Genomic DNA, 20,410 nt, shown 5'->3' on the forward strand with positions numbered 1-20,410 from the left:
TAGGATGTAATTTGACGTTTTTATCTCTGTTTTACAATTTGCAGATATGGGCCGCTCAATGATTGCTCTCTTCATCGTGGCGTTTTTCGCTGTATTTGTTGCCTTCTGGACTGGAGTGGCCGGCTGCTGGAGGCGATCGCCTGGAAATGTTACCTCAACCGCACTTCTCATGCTACTAGCCTGTGAGTAATAAGTACACGTAGCTACAGTGAAGTTTAAACTGTTGGGTATTGTTGGTTCCACAGAAATGTGCCAAGTTGAAAAGGTAGCAAACACTAAAATCTTCATTGTATTTGAATTTAGAAACAGTTACATCAAAAACTGTCACAACTGTTGGATATTAAATTGTGAAAATTATCAGAGTTGGCAACGAATGATTAATGTTTTAACATCAAGTACGTCGAGTAATAGAAAAGAATACCATTGATTTATCTGTGGTTATAACGAATGTCTAATTGCAGTAGGCAGTTAGATTCATGTTATGATGTTCTGTGCTTTTAAGATAAGAGTACCGTGATATCCATATACATGAATACTGTGATATCCGTCTGGGAAAGCACGTTATGTGCGAGTAATTTATTGAATAAATAAGATCAATGATTTAATAATAGGTTCGCGGTAATTACATGTTATAATCTTCGATTTAGTATCTGGCCATTGCAGTTAATTATTCTCAACCTTTGATAGCTTCTGTTTTCATTCTAATCACTTCCATAACATATCGCTTATCTATGTTGAGATTAAAGGTAGCTACGCGTGTAGTTGGGTCTGTAAACTTAGAGACACAATTACTAGAACTTTTTCAGATAAATAATAAATTAACGAGTGAAAAAAAAATAGTGAAATGAAATCTTTCAGTTTAACGTCCCACGATTATGTTCTTTAGGCTAAGGGAGATGGATGATTGGAGCGAGTGAATGATAATGGTGAATTGGTGGAAAGAGAATGCGGGAGGAAATGAAAATACCCCGAGAAAACCCACGAACACAATGTCGTCCACCACAAACTTACTTGGTCAGAGATCAAACCAGAGACCTCATATACCAGAGGTAAGCGCTCTACCACTAAGCCACCGTGCCCCCAATATGAATAAATAAAGAAGAGTGATGTAAGATACATTCTATCGTAGCATCCTTCAAACAGGCCTTCATTATTACATTGAACAAAATAGAACTTTAGTGTAGTATAGTCTTTATTTTGATCTGTGGCACTGTGTGTGAAAAGTTGTTTGTAGAATTTTCGGGAAAATTCTGACAGTCATTTACTTTAGAATTGACACTTCAAACTTACCCTTGTTAACGCTTATCTTTCCTTCGCACGTAATGATTTTACTGTACCAATCATATTGTGGCTTACCTTGCAAGCCTAAACACTGTAAAAGTGAAGGTTATAACTAATAATACCATTCTATTTTCACTGTGTGAGATCGGGTCATTGTGCATTCTACTTATTGTGTTTAAAGAAAAAGATCGATCAGCTAATCTAAATTTTGATTTAGAACTGATCGCTGTTATAACGATAACATAGTATCATCTACATATATCCATCACTCAATGTAAATAATTCAGGACAAATTCATGAGCATAACATGCCTTTCCTGTTTACAGGTTTGTTAAGCGCTGGCGGAATGGGATTGTGGCACGGGGTGGAGTACTATGAAAAGGAGAAAGTCATCGGGGAAGAATTTTACCAAGAATGGAGTAATGTAAGTAATACATCTTTGGAAACCTGCAAGATGGTAGTTTTTGAATGATTATGTCCAATATTCTTTATTGTCGTTATGTAGAGGAATAAATACGTATGTACTTCCTGATATTTTAGAAAGAGATTTTTGTACTGATAAGAAAAATTCTGAAAGTTTAGAAAACAAAAATATCATCTATCAAAGGATAAAAATTATGAGTAATACTATGTACTTCAGTACAGTAGCAGTGTACAACTACTTACTTAATTTTTTTTTTAGGAGTAACAAATTTGTGGTAAATATTTTTATTAGACTTTTAAGTGAAGGTAAGTTAAATAGTTGCAGTAGTGATTGTATTGTTATTATAGTGCATACAGATAGTTATGTAAAAACTGGAAACAGCCATTTATTGAAACACATAATATTTGTGCGTTAGTAACACTGAACATTCGTACTATTTTGGATGATAGTAAGCACTACGCGAAGCAGTATCGTATGGATTAGCGTGTGCAATAGACAAGACGTTGATGGAGCATAGTGGGAGGAGATCTCCCATTTTTAAAGAGGCCAAATTGTAAGTGCAAAGTTAGTTGGAGCAAGTGTACTCAAGGCTGCCAATGTATTAGGGATATGAAGAACAAGTGTCTATTGTGATGATAGTGTACAGAGCTTTTGGCAAAACATTATTGAAGAAGAGAAATAGTGGACAGGAACAGCCAAAATATTGCTGAACATTGAAGAAAACTGTCAGAAAGAACCGTAGAACTAATGCAACACAATTGATTGCAGAATTCAATGTGTGTCTGGAACGCATTGTTTCCTCAATTGTAATGTAACAAGATCTGCATAACCACAGTCATGTTGTGATTTCGAACCTCTGATCACCGCGGCGAAGGCGGTAGTATGAAAAAGTGTAGCCGAGAACGGAGATGAATCGCCGATTATTGGACGAGAGCAAGGCGCAAAATTTTAAAGTCAGACGCACTCGCCAATCCAAAACTGATGGTCGCCAACATCTCTCGCGTACAAATTATGAGAGGTCCTCCCTCCCAACGGCCTTTGATCTGACAAAGGAAGAGATTACATTAGGGTATAAAATTACAAAACCAGATAGTTAGACTGAGGATAATCAATTTTGAATTGGACAATTCATATACATGTTAATAAATATCTTACTTTAAGACTTCACGTGCGTGTAACGTTCCCAAGAGGCGAATTACAACGTTGTGAAGACTTCACATTCAGTGTTTTTTCTCACTCAGTGACAATTATTTTATGCGAAACAGAAACCACACAGCCCTGAGAGTTTAGGCAGAAACCATTCCTACAGAATACTGGTCGCCAGCTCTAAATTTCTAGTTGCCAATGGCGACCGGAAATTTTCCGTCCTGGAAGAGAGTATTATGGTCCGATGAATATCTCTCCTTGTTTGTGAGGAAGGAGTCCAAAGAGGTGTATTACCCTTGACCATTCCTATCGTAGAGCATAGCTGTGGCACAGTGCTGGTGTGGGCCGGAATTTCACGGTAGTCTATTGGTTCTGTTGCTCTATAAGGTTGAGTTAATACCAGTGATTACGCGAATGTTTTATGTGAGCAGGTACCTCATTAGAGTCTCAAGATTATAGTGCACTAGTGCACGTAGCCAGATCTGTTCAGTGTGTGGTTTGAGGATATTACAATGAACTTTGAACAGATTGGATCAAACAAGATGTTCAAGACATTATTGAATTATCTATGATCAGTTTTAGAGCAGCAAGTCAGGTATAGGTTTCTTCTTTCATCGTTGCTGACGAGAGTAGCTACTGCATTGCGTAAGGAATGTTCCACAATTCTTCTGGCAATTGTTTGTGAATTATACGCCTCAATTCTGGGTCGAATACAAGCTGTACATGCTAAAGCTAGTTCAACGCCATATTAACCAGACAAGTTGCATTTTATAAAACGTTTCCATTAATTTGATTACTATATGTATGTACGAACAGTGAGAGAGAAAATTCTAATTTGGTTTTTACAATGAAACAACGATATCATATCGAAATGTATTCTGTAAGTTTTTACACAGTTAAGACAGTTGAAAATTTAATATAGCGAGTTTCAACTGTATAAAATATAAAATATGATGTAAGTTTCAATTGTGAGGTACTGTAATGTACTGTTGAATGTTGATGAACGCTCCTTATTCAAATTATTTTTCAACTAACATAGTAGCACAGTATATTAATGCAGGGTTTCTAATTTCCAGCACTGTTAAAAAGAAAGATATCATCTCTAACATTGATTTATTTCTTTTATGCACTTCATGATTATTAATCAATCAAGACTATTGCTGATTGAGTAATTGAAACATACACAGTTTCTCTATTACATATCTAATAATATAATTTTAAATCTGTTCTCATTTTACAGAGACTGTGCTTTCTTGCAAAACTGTTATTTGGAAAAAATGGGTTTACCATTTATGTTGTCTGTAAGATTCAATCTTTGATTTTATTTCCTTGCAGTTGACACTTTAAGCTCTGAAAATGATTTTTTCTTCAGCTGTCTTAACCATGTGCAGACATGAAAGGTAGATTTTGACATGAACTTGTGTGACATTATCCGTGTCAGGAATTTTTACAATCATAATTTAACAAGAAGTTAAAATGTGATTCATACTTCAGTAAATGTGAATATAATACTGTACATTGCGCCAAATGTAATCAATAATAGAACCACAAGAACGTGGTATGTAACTTTGCTATAAGTATTCTAGTTGACTGGTATCTAACACCAAGGAAATATCCAAAATGAACTTCAATTAGGTCATATACTTTTTTGAAAGTTGACTTGATAATTATATAGAATCATGCGGAAACTTGTTCTCACAAAAACTTGTTTTCAACAAATGATGTACTTGGCATTCTGCATTTAAATTCCAGGATAGATGCACACACACATACATACATACACACACACACACACACACACACTATATATATATATATATATATATATATATATATATATATATATATATATATATAGTGTTCCTTATTATTAGGGTGTCCCTTATTTTGGGTAATTTCGTGTTGCGATACGCACACCCTCCAAGTGTATTCTATGTGACCATAAACACGCATTACTGAAATAGCAGCTCTCTACGAGAACGTTAACCTGTGCCGACTTGACGACAAAGTCATGAAATTACTTTTCCACATTATAATATAATTTAGAATTTCCAACCGTGATAACGTAGAAACTAAAAGAGACAGAGAAACAAAACTTTGCACGAAGCAACTAGAGAAAGGGTGACATCTGCTCGTATATTGACAAACAGCATCGGACGAACAGTGTTGCCAAGCCAAGAGAAAGTTGTGTTTTTGTAAATGGAATGACCTAAATTGAATAATATCATAGGAAATAACAATAAAAATAAAGACAAAAGAGATGGAAAACGCAGATCAGTGCTGCAAATCTCGAGAAATAACGTGTAATACGTGCTGGCGCGCACAGCGAGTGAGGTACTAACGTTTTGTACACCTTAAATCAGATATTGACAAGAATTGTTTGCGTTGGCTCTAACACAGGAGGGTCCCACAAGCTGTCGCTAAAATCTGACTGCCGCGTAGCATATCTGATAGAGCATCGTAAGAAATAAACATGAGCAAAATTTAAGGCGCTATGGACGAGAAGGATAGGAGCTACGGGGCTTCAAAATTTGAATATCCAAAAAAATATATTATGGAATTATGTACGTTTAAAGTAAATATCTTGAAAACCGTTAAAGCAATCAAAACAAAACCTGCACAATATTATGAGAACAAAATGCCCTATCGAAAACCATAAACAGTGTTGCCATAGATAAAGCAGTGTTGCCAACTCAGCTATTTTTTAAAAATAGCACCATATACAAGTGTGCACAGATTTAAAATGCACTATTATCACTATAACAGTGAAATGTAGTGGTACAGTGTTGCACACTATTAGAGCTACATGTGCCGAAAATGTACAATAGAGAAGTCTTATATGTGGCAACAAAGGGTAATAAAGTAATGCACTAGAAACAAGTGCGGATTTTGCATTATACTTCTGTAACCTCGATGAATAAACAGACAACTTGCGAAAACAAAATGATACACGTAAGGAAAGAAACACGTGTTTTCTAATTCTGTAAACTGGCTCTCGGTTATCTTATCAACATTTGGAAGAGTACTTTCTTGATTTCTGTCTTTCATGTTAAGTGACATATATTTTTTTTTACTTCTTCCCCTATATACCATTTGATTATGTTTGCACACTGTAATATTACCATATTTACATTGGAAATATAATTATTTTATTACTACCTCATTTCGTTTTTAGTCGGCCAGGATAGCCGCGTGGTCTAGAAGGCTAGACAACAGACATATTAAGCATCACGGGTTTCAATCCCGCCTCGGACATGTTTTTGTTTTACTTTTCATCATACTTTTTATTGTAATATTTCTCTTTCATAGTGATTCGGATCCCACCTTACACTCCCGTATAGATTCGGAGCTGACACAAGACGTAAAAATGGCATCACTCACTTTCGTTTTTCAGATGCATCAATATTTTGTGACACTGCTGACATTTTGCTATGTTATTCTATCTGTGTTATGCATTTGAACTAAATTCATAGCATGAGACCTAGATTCCTTTATTACCATCTGTTGCCACATATCAGACTTCTCCATTGTACATTTTAAGCACACGTAGCTCCAATTGTTTGCAACACTGTACCACTACACTTCACTGTTATGTTTAGTGATAATATTGCATTTTAAATCTGTGCACACTTGTATATGGTGCTATTTTAAAAAAATGCTGAGTTGGCAACACTGCTTTATCTATGGCAACACTGTTTATGGTTTTCGATAGGGCATTTTGTTCTCATTATATTGTGCAAGTTTTGTTTTGATTGCTTTAACGGTTTTCAAGATATTTACTTTAAACGTACATAATTCCATGATATATTTTTTTGGATATTCAAATTTTGAAGTGGGGCCGCGGTGGCTCAGTGGTAGAGCGTTCACCTCTGGTGCTTGGGGTCCCGGGTTCGATCCCAGCCCCCGCCAAGTGAACTTTGTGGTGGACAAACACCGTGTGCGTGGGTTTTCTCTGGGTTCTCCCGTTTCCTCCCACTTTCTTCATTCCACCATTTCATTCATCACTCATCATCACCGTCTCCTTTAGCCTAACCGGCATAACCGTGGGACGTAAAACTTAAAGATTTCATTTCATTTTTCAAATTTTGAAGCCCCGTAGCTCCTATCATTCTGGACCATAGCACCTTCAATTTTGTTCATTTTTATTTCTCATGATGGTCTATCAGATGTGGTATGTGGCAATCAGATTTTAGCGACAACTTGTGGGACCCTCCCGTGTAAGTCTAGAACCATCCGCTGAACAATGTTGCCATCAACAGAAGAGAAAAATTGAGTTTGGAAAACATACAATAACTCGGAAAAGGTCACTAGTGCTGTAGGCTTTAAAAAGTATAATGCAAGGTGGTAGAGCATGAGGAGCTGAGCCGTGGTTATGTGAGATCGATAACTGACCGAGACATAGGATATCTTGTAAAGCTAACAAGTAAGGTTTGTAAAAGATGGCAACGCTGCATAGCGGCGGCTCTTTTACTCGTGATGACATGATGGTTATCAGCGTCCTCAAAAGCCCACGAGTACATAAATCCATGCAAATTGAACGCTGTTTTCATACTTTCACCAGGTTGTTGGGATTCCAACCCGCTGTGCAGCGCTGCCACCTTTCACAAACTTTACTTGTCAGCTTTTACAAGATATCGTATATCTCGGTCAGTTATCGATCTCACATAACCACGGTTCTACTCCTCATACTCTACCGCCTTGCATTATAGGTTTTAAAGCATACAGCACTAGTGACCTTTTCCGAGTTACTGTATGTTTTCCAAACTCAATTTTTTCTCTTCTGTTGATGGCAACACTGTTCAGCGGATGGTTCTACACTTAGAGCCAACGCAAACAATTCTTGTCAATATCTGATTTAAGGTGTACAAAACGTTAGTGCCTCACTCGCTGTGTGCGCCAACACATATTACACGTTATTTCTCGAGATTTGCAGCACTGATCTGCGTTTACCATCTCTTTTGTCTTTACTTTTATTGTTGCTTCCTATGATGTTATTCAATTTAGGTCATTCTATTTACAAAAACACAACTTTCTCTTGAGTTGGCAACACTATTCATCCGGTGCTGTTTGTCAATACACGAGTAGATGTCGCCCTTTCTCTAGTTGCTTCGTGCAAAGTTTCGTTTCTCTGTCTCTTTTAGTTTCTCCGTTATCACGGTTGGAAATTCTAAATTATATTATAATGTGGAAACGTCGTTTCATGACTTTGTCGTCAAATCGGTACAGGTTAACGTTCTCGAAGAGAGCTGCTATTTCAGTAATGCGTGTTTATGGTCACATAGAATACATTTGAGGGGATGCGTATCGCAACACGAAATTACTCAAAATAAGGGACATCCTAATAAATAAATAAATAAATAAATATACTCAAGAATTCAACAGTAGACCTAGAAAGCAAAGGACGTCTCGACATTCTTACTCATATTGTTGGAATTTAACGTTTTAAATTCTGTTTGTTTAGGCATTTCCCAAAATTTACATCAACCGTTGTCAATATGACATGAATCATATTTATGCAACGATATCAGAGCTTGGAACGAGAGTATTCCTATATCCAAATAACTTAAAATTCCATTGTATGCATTAAGCGTGTGACAGACATCATATTAGTCGAAAGAATGAATTAATTACTACATGTTCTTCAGAAGCATATTTGAAATCAGAAGTGAATTTCTGTATTCATAAACTAAAACGATATGAAAAGAATAGTAAAGTTATAAATGCCTTTAGATGCAAACACGTGTAGTTTATTTCTTATGTTGATAATTGGGATTCTAAACCTTGAAAGGCACATGTTTGCGACCTTTGCAATGAAATTTCCATATTTCAAAAGTGTATATGTGCAACGTGGAATGTGCTCTTCAACTGTTATATGAAGTTACAATATCTGAAGAAAGGGGAAAATAGGAAATAATATTGAATCAATTTCTGAATTTATTTAAAATGATGTATGTGCTAATATAATTTGCTTGTGTTCAATATCACTTGAGATTTTTACTGTAGGTACTTCAAGAAGAGACTAGTATTACTTACGATTGGTCCTACATCATGGCTTGGATAAGTGTTGGATTTTCTCTTATCTCCTCCATTTTATTCTTTGGTGCTTCCAACTGCTTAAGATCTGAAAAAGAAGCCGAAAAGTCAAAGAATGTCCAGTATCTGATGCCAGGTGAGAGGTTTTGAAGCAAATTTCTTTTGCTCGTAAACAAAATAGAAATTAAAAATCGTATAACCTTACAACTGTGTCTTTTCAGATCCTTCGTGAGAACACTGATATTTCTTATGATTGGTCGTATATAATCGCTTGGATTGGTGTTGGCTGGGCACTGGTATCCGCCATTTTGTTTTCTGCTGCTGCCATCTGTTTGAGAAATGAACGGGGGAAAGAGGAAGCTATGAATATGCAATACTTGATGCCTGGTAAGCTTCCTTAACACCAATGCTTTTGCATGTATCTCACTTTGGGGTCAACATATTCAGTAACTAACTGTAATCTTGCAGTACATTATATTGAAAGGAGAGGTGTTAGCTGGTAACTTCGAAATATATAATCAGAATGACATTCTCATGGTTGATCAGAGTGTAACACTAAGAATATGTTGCAATAAATCTTATTAAATCTGAAAGTTTAAAGATATGTAATATGGCATCCTAAGTGATTCAATTGCGATATTTTAATGCATTATAAAGATCACATGATAACAATTACAGTGCACAATAATGGTAAAAGAGTGTTAAAGGGTCAGAACTTAAAAAAACACCGTGTGCGTGGGTTTTCTCGGCGTTCTCCCGTTTCCTCCCACTTTCTTCATTCCACTATTTCATTCATTACTCATCATCACCGTCTCCTTTAGCCTTACCGGCATAACCGTGGGACGTAAAACTCAAAAAAAAAATCAGAACAAAATGAGTATTTTCTCTTATCAGTTTCATAGTTCCATCTTTTTATTCAGAAAGTCAGAGTTAGAGGGAATTTCTCAATATCATATGCATATCTTTCCATATAAGTTAATATCTTGTTCCGTTTTTCCTACTTGCATGAAGAAAATTAACAAACTTTAGTACATTGAAATAAAACGTTCTGGGGAGCTTACGTACCGTATAGCATCATCGTTACCTTGTTAATTTTTATCTGCATCTACAGTAGTCATTATCAAATGCCTTGTAAAAGATGATAGACCAGTATAATCGTTGACTTCAAAGTCTTTTCGTAAATGATCATAATTAGCTATCAATTTGATTATCTAATGTATCGATTCTCTTCAGTTGAAAACATACTGTAATTTTACTGATTGTCACATTCCCACTATTACATTCAAACTGCATATTGTAATACTTCCGATTAAACTTAATTTACACTACAAACGCCGAAGATACTACCCATTTTCTCTGAGAATTGGGATCCAGGTAACAAAGTAACAAGTTTTTTTAAAGAATTCCCATAGTTTTAGCTACTACTAAGTTTTATCAAAAGTTAAGTATAACAACTCCTGTATCTCCTCTGGTACTATGTCTGATCGTTAAGCACTTGATTATTAGGAATTTGAGTTGCAGGGATAACAACTACATATTGTGTGTTTTGTATGCATGTGTGTCTATAAACTAAGAGGCTGAATATTATGATTAATACTTGATTCAGTTCAAACTTAAAATTGATAAATCAAAAAATGCTCATTTGAAGATTAAGACCATTTAAAATTATTCGATTATATGATTACATATTTCTTAGTACTTGTTACATCTGATCAGTCATTTGTGATAAAGGCAAAACTTTACATATTTCTTGTATCCTCTGTCTTATAATTAATTGTTCATGGAAACTTGTTGTAAATGATAGTGTGTGGTAGTTCGAAATTTATTCTTCTTTTGTTACTGTCTTCTGTGTATTTTGCGTACATATGTGTCTAGTAATTAAGTCTTTATATCTCGTAATTTATAAGCAAAGCAAATAAACAAAATATCATTCAAGAGGCTGGGGAGGGAAAGAGGGGGTAGCCGTAGAAATTATGTTTCATAACAGTTAACATCTTAAAAATAGGCGTAATAAATTAGATTGGAAAATAAGTTTACACATTAATGAAAGGAAGGATGGGTAAAAGTAATGACTTTTAGTAGAAATAAAGAGGGTGACTAGATCTTAACAACTAACTTTACGTCTTAAAAATAAAAAAAAAAAATCCTCTAGTAAATTTATCCCATGCCAACCAATCCAGTTTTATCAGGAGTACACTTTCCATTTCCTGACATCAAATGTTATATTATCCACCTCTATTCCTGATTCATTGTCCTATCCGAAGAATCTTCACTCTTGGAGCTTTGTAACTCCCCGAGAATTATTTTTCATTCGACGTGATAGCTTGTCGCAGACATCCGTTCTTGGACAGGACGTGTATGATATTGGATGTCATGTGTATATATTGTTCATGTATCATACACCTCCCCCTATTCTGTGTGTGCATCTCTTTCTACTTTAAATATTTCTCGTAATAATTTTTGTTTGAGAAGATTTTGATATAAAATGGAATCAGATGAAATTTGTAACACCGAAACAAGAAGCTCTCGGAAATACAAAGTTATGTGAGAAACTTCTGGAAAAACACGTGAGAGATGACGACTGGCAATTCTTTATTAAATCTCATAGATAAAGGTTTAATTTCGATTTCTGTAATTTTTGATGTGAATATAATAGTTTTTGGAGAAATTTTAATATTTAAAATCCTACCATTGATTATGAAGTCACTTACCCATGTTTTAATATAAGCTTTAGAGATTATCAAGCGATTAAGCAGTGGCATTAATGTACCTGACACCCAGTCAATGGGATAATTCATTTTATTACGATTGCGTTTACCAATGGATCGATTCATGGTTGAGTAGAACTTAAGTACCACATACAAAACTTCATGATTCGGAGAATCCTTATGTGTTTCCTTTATGAACTCAATTCTGGTGTAAATTCAGTTGGGGTATATATTCAAGGTATGCACAAAAGAATGGTTCAATTTCAGAAGTTAATAACAAATTTATTTTTCATTACACGGACATAATGCACATCATCAGAAGCAGCAACTCTTTTTAGTTTATCGTGCTTACTTCGGAACCAGTTTCCAAGAGAGCATTAAATAAGGAGAATGCTTTCTGTGCGTTCCGTTTTAAACTATCCACGTCTCTGATTATAGTGCAGCATAAGGTTCGTGTACGGTTTAAAAAAGACGCACAACATAAAAATAACATCATCAATTGGTACCGGTCATGTGTGGAAGCTGAATGCTGTGCAAAAGTAAAAGTTGTGGTCGACTTCGTGTGTCTGATAACAACGTTAAAAGAAAGAAGTGAGGCCTTCACAAAAATGGCAGTGTGGAAGATTTTGCGTAAGCGGCCATGTATTGTATTGTCTTGTATCTAATCGCATTCTATGTATCAAATATATAATCAACTTGCACCTTGGTATAGAACACGTCAGGAGACATTAATGTGATCGTTGAATATTATGTGTATGGTAGTTAATTGATTACAATATATAAATGTACTGTTCACGTAAATGGCATTATGTAAAACAAGTAATAATTGTAATAGCTTTCTTAAAACCATTGTTTGTGTTCTTCATTAACGCATTGTTCTATTGTCCTAAATCGTGCAAGATTACACTAACAGACAAAACGAACAAGTACGAGTTTCGCGAGGAGGTGCAGTTGAAAATGTAGGAAAATGGTTTCGTAGAAAGATTCATCTTGTGCACTGCACTAGTCATATTTCACACCAAGGGCAAGATGAAGAGACACAATATCCGTATCTGAGAAATCAAGAAATCAGAAGCGCGCACAAAGTACCGGCGTGCTTCTCCGAAGATACTTTCCATTGGTGTGTCCCGCGAGAATATGCAGAGCCCATTTTTCTTCACTGAAGAAATTGTGACTAGCTACTCGCTTCTGGACATGTTTGAAAACTGGCTTACCCCAGCTAAACACCATTGACGATTACATATTACAGCTGAATGAATGCCCGCCCCCTCCTATTTTCACAGGAATGTACGAGTGCTTGTCAATCGTGTCCTTCCATATCATTTATGGGACGTGATGGAAATAAAGACATCAACTTTCGTCTTTGGAAACACCGTTCGACCATACGATGTTTCTTCAGGGGTTCGTTAAAGAGAACGCAAACGTACTATCATTGCCCACATCAAACAGGAATTCTGTAATAGAGTAATGCATAACCCAAGTCATTGCAGTTGGACATGCTATATTGAGTCTGGGATAAATTTGATTACTATGTGGTATAAAGGTATGTACGAAGAATTATAATTAACGCATGAAAAATTTTAACAGTTTCTGCTTCTGATGGTATATGTTATGCTCGTGTACATGAGAAACATTTTTTTATACTCAACTTTTGAAACCACATAATTCTTTTCATATAATCTGCACTTGTTAAGCGTATTGCTCTGAAAAAGAATAATTTGAATTCTGAAAGGATAGTAACGAATAAGATATATATATATATATATATATATATACATACACATACACCCTTGCTCTATTCCTTAATTTTTTGTTTCCTTCTTACATCTTCGCCCTATCCGATGAAGCGTATTAGCGAAAGCTTTTATAATTTACTTTTCTGATGTACCTATACATGATTATATTTTCACTACTTTCTTGTACCTCATTTCAGTTCAGCTTTGGAATATCTTTCTAGTAATCTTATATGTATATTTAGAATGCCACGGGAAGCTTTGTCACACTACTTTTTTGTTCATCTACATGGCAAAATAAGCCGATATGGAATTTTTGCCATTTTGCTTACTTACGAATATTTCTTTGCCATACGTAATCTCAACGGTAAATCGGAATATTAGAAATGAATATAACAGCCAATATGGTGTCATACAAAGCTCTTTTCCTGGTAAGCCGAACTCGAACCCCAAGGCCTTTGTCTTGCACTCGCGTGCCAGCACCTCAAAGGATTCGACTACGAACGTTGCAATTTTTGAAAAAATAGTGCACGGTAATTTTATTCATAGTATTTTCAATGGAAATACAGGAAGATGTATAAAGTATTTGCTGAGCATATAGCGTTGCAATTATTTTGACATATTTCCCCCACTTACTTGATAACATTTTTAGGTAGTCTTGCCATCAGCTTCCTTTTTTTCTGCTCAGACTTCCAACTTTCTTTAGAGCTTTCACAGGTGATGTCACAATGCCGTGTCATCATAAGTACTATCAAATATTTGGAGTCAAAGCAGTTGATAATTTCCAACCTTAACTATGCGAGAATACTTTGCGATATCATTCAATCTACACCAGCTATCATGCAGTGGTTTGAAGGAGAACTATTGAGGAAGTGTTCCATGTGAGCCGGAATTTAAATTACATGACTACTAAACAGACTGAAGTTCTATAAATACTAAGGATGTGAACGTCCATGAGCTACAAATTGTACAACATTGATGATTATGACAGTGATTATAATATTGAAATTTAATTACATTTGTTTTTTAATTATTATTTCTCTGAGTTCTCGGTATTAAATAAATGTCTCATAACCTAACTAAATGTTAAGACAATGTTCACATTTTGAACTTGTAAAAAATTTTTAAAATTTCTTCCGTAGTACTTTTTTGATATAACATTTTATAGTTCTTCATGTACTCTCTTCTTCTTCTTCTTCTTCTTCTTCTTCTTCTTCTTCTTCTTATTATTATTATTATTATTATTATTATTATTATTATTATTATTATTATTATTATTATTATTATTATTATTATTATTATTATTATTATTATTAAAAACTTTATTTGCCTTCTCCATATGACTGGGTTTGTTCATAAACAGAAATGGGGGAGAAATAAACTTTGTGGGGAATAGAAAAGAGAAATAAAGATGTTATTAACAATCAACAGTCAAAACATTATGATTTAGCAAAAATAATTAAATCATTTCAAAATGTCTCAGAAACTCATATTTACGTCAAATGTTAAAAATCAATATTAAACTTTCATCTCCTACTATACAGGGTGTCAGTGAACTATACCAACAAACTTTAAGAGCTGATTCCTCACATCAAAATGAGAGAAAAAGTTCATATGGACCTATGGCGAAAAGTGCATAGTTTCAGAGTTAGGGCTGTTCAAAATCTCGAAAAAGCCAAATTTCAAGAAGCCCTATTTCAAATTCGAGAGACTGTGGATGGTGCTAATTATCAGCGTAAAGGAAGCCACACATACGCAATCCAAAAATGTGTATTTCATTAATGTTCAATAGGTGTACAGATTATTACCTGCAGGGTGAATACCAGACATGCCATCAACCGAATTTTAAGGCATGCTCTGACTTTATGATCGATCCAAAGTAGGCAAACAATAAGCCTTGATAGCAGTGAACATGGAATCCCTAGGCGCGATGTCGGAAGTATAAGGATCGTCGGCAGCACCGTCTCTCTTACTCGGGAAAACACATGGTGTGATGTTTTCTTTCTCGCTTATAAGTGACGAAAACGTAAAATACATGGTGACGAAATACATTATATCACACGTTATTTCGAACACAAAGGAACATGAAGCTGCTGGTTCCCAACACTTCCGCCTTTCCTCCGAAATATTGGATGTCCATTGTTGTCAAGGTTAACCTCTTGCCTACTTTGGACCCTTCCTGAAATCAGGGTATATCTGAAAACTCTATTGAAAATATATCTGAAACTTACATCCTGTAGGGAATACTCTCTACATCTATTGACAGTTGATGAAATATGCACTTCTGGGTTGTGTATGCGTGGCTTCCTTTACGCTGATAAGAACCACCATCCACAGTTTCTGGAATTCGAAATAGGGCCTGTTGAAGTTTAGCTTTTTCGCGACTTTGGACAACCCTAGCTCTGAAACTATGTACTTTTTGCCATAGGTCCATATGACCTTTTTCTCTTATTTTGATGTGAGGAATCACCTCTTACAGTTTGTCGGTATAGTTCATTAACACCCTGTATATTAATGAAAGGAGAAAGCAACCATATTCTTTATACATTAAATCCTTTATAGGTACAAATTCAATGTTATACAAAGAGTGAAAAGGTGGATGACTGGAGCGAGACTCGGACCTGGGATCTTCTGCGTGCCGTGCCGATGCGTTAACCATTACGCTACCAAGTCGGCTTCTCAGAACAGCTACACACTCTCTCACCCTTAACTTAGATCACATGATATGTACCACAACCTATCTTGTGCTTGGACTAGGACTAGGAAGCGGATTGCATTGGGTAGCGTTTAAGTCTCGGTCCAGTCATTCACATGTTCACTCTTTGTATATGATTACATCTCTGAGATTTATTTTTACTTGTTTATTTAAAAAAGTAAGAATATCAAAATCTAATCAACTAGGGCCGAATTCATTATTGTATTCTGTTACCAGTGGCAGGCGAGTTGCAAATTCAGAAGTTCCCATGCACTATGGTTTTCAGCCAATCTCTTGTCTTGTTCTTCAAATGGATCTTTCTCTCCTTTCTCTCTCTCTATTTCCTGATACCATATTTTCTGTCACTTTTAGAATACGATTTCCTCTCAAACAATACCCAAAGCAAGATTTTTCTTTTCGATTGTATACAACATAGTTTTCACCTTACTATTTCTAATATTTTCTCGTTTGTTTTCCATTCGATCCGGGCAATTTTCTCCTTTCTATGCTTCACCTACATTTCAAGAGCCTGTAGCCATTTTTCATGACAGCTACGTTTTAGATCTGTATTGTACAATATTCCGTATGAAACGTTTGAGTCGCGTCTGCAACCCTTATTCAACAACTTACAAATTACACCTTTCTAAAAGCTTCTTATGTCATGGATGTTCTCAATAATCATTGTAGCGTCCATCAGATCTGTCGAGCGTAAACAAAATTATGTGAGCAGGTAGGGAAAGAAATGTACCTAATAGTGTGTAGAACCACTTTTCATCCGAAACAGTTTAGAGTGAAACATACAAACCCTGGATTTGTTTAATAGGATGTTGTACCGCTCTTCTTCTCAAACCTACTTCATTGCAAAACGTACTTCGATGGTTCAATTATGTACAGATTCAGTGATTGTGAAACCCAGGGAAAGTATATTAGTACCTGTTGATGCTTCTCAAACCATGCTTGGACCTGTGGCTTCGAGCTGTGTCATTACGATAGTTTCCATCGCCTATATGAAGCAATGTCTGCACCACTAAATCGATATGTTACCCAAAATGGACTGATAATCCTTTCTAATCATGATTCCGTACACTATAAAACCCGCACAATACCAGCATATGACTGCCTCATGCGTGATGGTTGAAAGCAGTCTGGATTGTAGGGTTCTGACTGTGTTTGCCAAACGTACGCCCATTCTGCGCTGGGGAATAAAAGTAAATTTGGATTCATCTGATGCACGACTTATTTCCATTGCTCGATACTCCAGTACCTGTTGCCATTGTACGACTCCTGTTTGTGTTCACTGGTATAATGAGAGGCTTGGCGATACTTACCGTAAATATTCATTTTATGGTGAAACTGCCATACTGTTTTGGTGGAAATCGGTTTTCTAGTTGGAAATTAACTTCTTTGGTCACTTCGTGGCAATTATCCACCGTTGCGTGGTATTTGCTTTAACGACATCTTATTCTTACCAGAGAATTTAATTTTTTCCCCGTTATTGTTTCATGGAAAAGATTTTTTCTCAATTTACACTGTATGATCGCATGACATTTGACACAGTAGCTCGCGATAACCCTAGGATGCGTGCTCCTATTGTTGAAGACAGCCAACTACATGGGGATCAACAATCTGCCTTTTTTTGGAAGTCTATAGTGTTAGGCATAATAATGCATCATAATACCATAGCACTCACTGCTGAACTGATAACAAGGAACAATTGAGCAAGCCCCATGGATTAATAATAATAATAATAATAATAATAATAATAATAATAATAATAATAAGCATATAAACTACCAATGTGCTCAACGTATGACGTACAATAGCGAAGGAAAGTCAGTTATTTTTTTTCCATAGCTATTCACATTATTTTGTTAATTCATTTTCCTTCTAAAAGTGTTTCTTTTACCATACCTATAATTTCTTTTATTTTCCATTCACATTTCATCATTACAACATTTACAAGATCTACATTGTGTGCATATAGGCCAGCTGACTTAGTCATTCAATGTTAATTTTGTTTTGTTATACGTAATTTTCTTTAACCCGTGTTATAAAATGAATTAAAAAGGAAGTGAGATAGAGCACCCACCTGCTTTATGAACTCCAAAGGAATCTGCATATTTTTTGCTACTTATATCCTATTCTCAGTGTTTTAGGGCGTTTCAGTAGTTTGTCTATTATTGTTATTAAGATGCATTTGATACAAATTAAATTGAGGATATGTTACGATAGTCTATCGCTTGTGTAGTGTCATGAAAATGGTACAGATTTGAAAAGGTTACTATATCCGAGGTACAATTAATTTCCAAATCTTTTTTTCTTTTTTCGCGCGGGAAGAGATATTTGAGACTCGATCATTTGGTAGGTTGGCTGAGTTACATGGTAGCATTATCCACCTCAGAGAAAGCCCTTGGTGGCGATATTTTGCGTTCAAGTATCCTAGATATTACATGCGGCGACAAATAAGTTCGGAAAACAGTGTGTTGTTATCAGTTCTTTCCACGCATCAAAATTCGGTGTCAATTAAATAAGATGTTGTGATAGCGTTGTGGATGTGGAAGGTAGAAGCCATTTACAGAACGAATTTCAGCCACGGACACGATTATATGAGAGGAACAGATGGTATGAAGGGCTGCCAATTGACCGTGTGAGACATATAGCCTCCAATGTCGGCACCTGGATTTGGATATCATCCTGCGTAGAGACCTCATAATGTGGAAAGTTTGCTCTGTTCTGAATATGTCCACGCATTCTGACTGATGAAGACCAAACTTTCTCGTGTCACAGTGTATCAGACTATGATGTCACTCAATTAACGATAAGCTTCAATGGGTGTCATTCCAGACAAGTGAAACAAATGAATGATAACTGTATCAAAATGTCGCCGGCTTTAATATGTAGAACTCTACAACATAGCGCCATGAGCTTTCTAGAAGGTGATGAGTGCTCTCTACAATACTTGAAACAAATGACCAGGTCTTTTAAAACAACTCTTATGTTTCTACCTGCTTTCATTCCCGAGAATAAAATTAGGGAACCGTAGAACTTGAGATTCGTACACCTTGTACAATTCATTTCTCATAGAGTATTGTAATTTTGAATCCTTCATTTGCAGCAAGATCTTATCATTCTTTTGTACATATTTGTTTGAAGTTCTTGATATGTAGCGACTAATGTGAATATTGTATATAGTAAAAGTATTGTTAGTGTTTCGTTTAAATTATTGATGGTCTTTTTATCGTTAATTTTTTAGATATAAATTTTGAATTAGTATGTAATGCCCCGATAATAATGTTAAATTAAGCTTTGCTTTCTCCAAAATTTCCAATGTAGCTTAGCTTGTTTCCAAAGTGATTTTCCGTAACACTTTCTAGATTAAAAAAAAAAATCACTATAAATTCCTCATATTTGCGAACTTTTTTGAGCTGCTACTGGTGAAAAGCCACGTGAAAATTGTTTAATTATTCCTGGTTCATATATTAATAAACAATGGCTTTTTTCTACTACAACGTAAAAAGTAGAAAAGAAAAAAATCTTATTTTCGCGATTGATATCGATAATAAAATTTAAAATACGTTAAACATATTAAAAGTCAAAATTTGTTTACCTGAAGGGGATGCGTTTTGTGTTTGAAAAAGCTGCAATATTTTGTTCACTTCATTCCTGTCAACTTTGACGAGCACTTTTTTTTTTCTTTTTTTTAACTGTATTTATTCCATATTTGGTTTTCTTTCTAGTATTCAAGGAAAATAAATCTTCACCACTTACCAGTCAGGTAAACAAATTTCGACTTTCAGTACAAAATAGTGCGTTGAAATCTATACGTTAATGTGTGTTGAGCGTAGTTTCCTTGGTATAATGTAGAAGAGAAAATAAATTAGGCGTCAATTTGTTCGGAAACAGAATCGTGAAGGAAACATTCAGGACAGAAACTGAACAAACAAATTAATAGGGAAAGCTACGTTATGCCGAATTCAGGAATATATATTTATCATTGTATAGTGCAAATAATTATTTCTATATATATCTAAAGGGACCGCGGTGGCTCAGTGATATAGCGTTCACCTCTGGTGCTTGGAGTCCCGAGTTCGATCCCAGCCCCCGCCAAGTGAACTTTGTGGTGGACAAACACCTTGTGCGTGGGTATCTTTGGGGTTCTCCTGTTTCCTCTCATTTTCTTCATTACATCATTTCGTTCATTAATCATCATAACCGTCTCCTTTAGCCTAACCGGCATAACCGTGGAACGTAAAACTAAAAGATTTCATTTCATTTTTCTATATATCTAAAGAAGGGGTCTGTGTCAAATATAAAAGTAGGAGGGGAGAAAATAGAACAAGTGAATAGTTTTCGATATCTGGGTAGTATTCTTAGTAAATAACATGAAGTG

General features: G+C 35.4%; 1 protein-coding gene across 2 annotated transcripts in view; it reads left to right on the forward strand.

Moving 5' to 3' along the window:
- The window catches only part of LOC145664470 (uncharacterized), a 229,769-nt gene that overhangs the window by 200,050 nt on the left and 9,309 nt on the right, over positions 1-20,410 (forward strand). Inside the window, exons 4-6 of one of the 2 annotated variants that reach the window (XM_081731170.1) lie at positions 45-182; positions 1,608-1,705; positions 8,855-9,020. In XM_081731170.1, the coding sequence (XP_081587296.1) occupies positions 45-182; positions 1,608-1,705; positions 8,855-9,020 (402 nt within the window). Of the gene's footprint in view, positions 1-44; positions 183-1,607; positions 1,706-8,854; positions 9,021-9,105; positions 9,272-20,410 lie in introns of both variants that reach the window. The other variant, XM_081731169.1, reaches the window with a different exon arrangement.

This window comes from Thermobia domestica, chromosome 11, assembly GCF_964235325.1.
Source record: "Thermobia domestica chromosome 11, izTheDome1.hap1.1, whole genome shotgun sequence".
Classification (NCBI taxonomy): Eukaryota; Metazoa; Arthropoda; class Insecta; order Zygentoma; family Lepismatidae; genus Thermobia; species Thermobia domestica.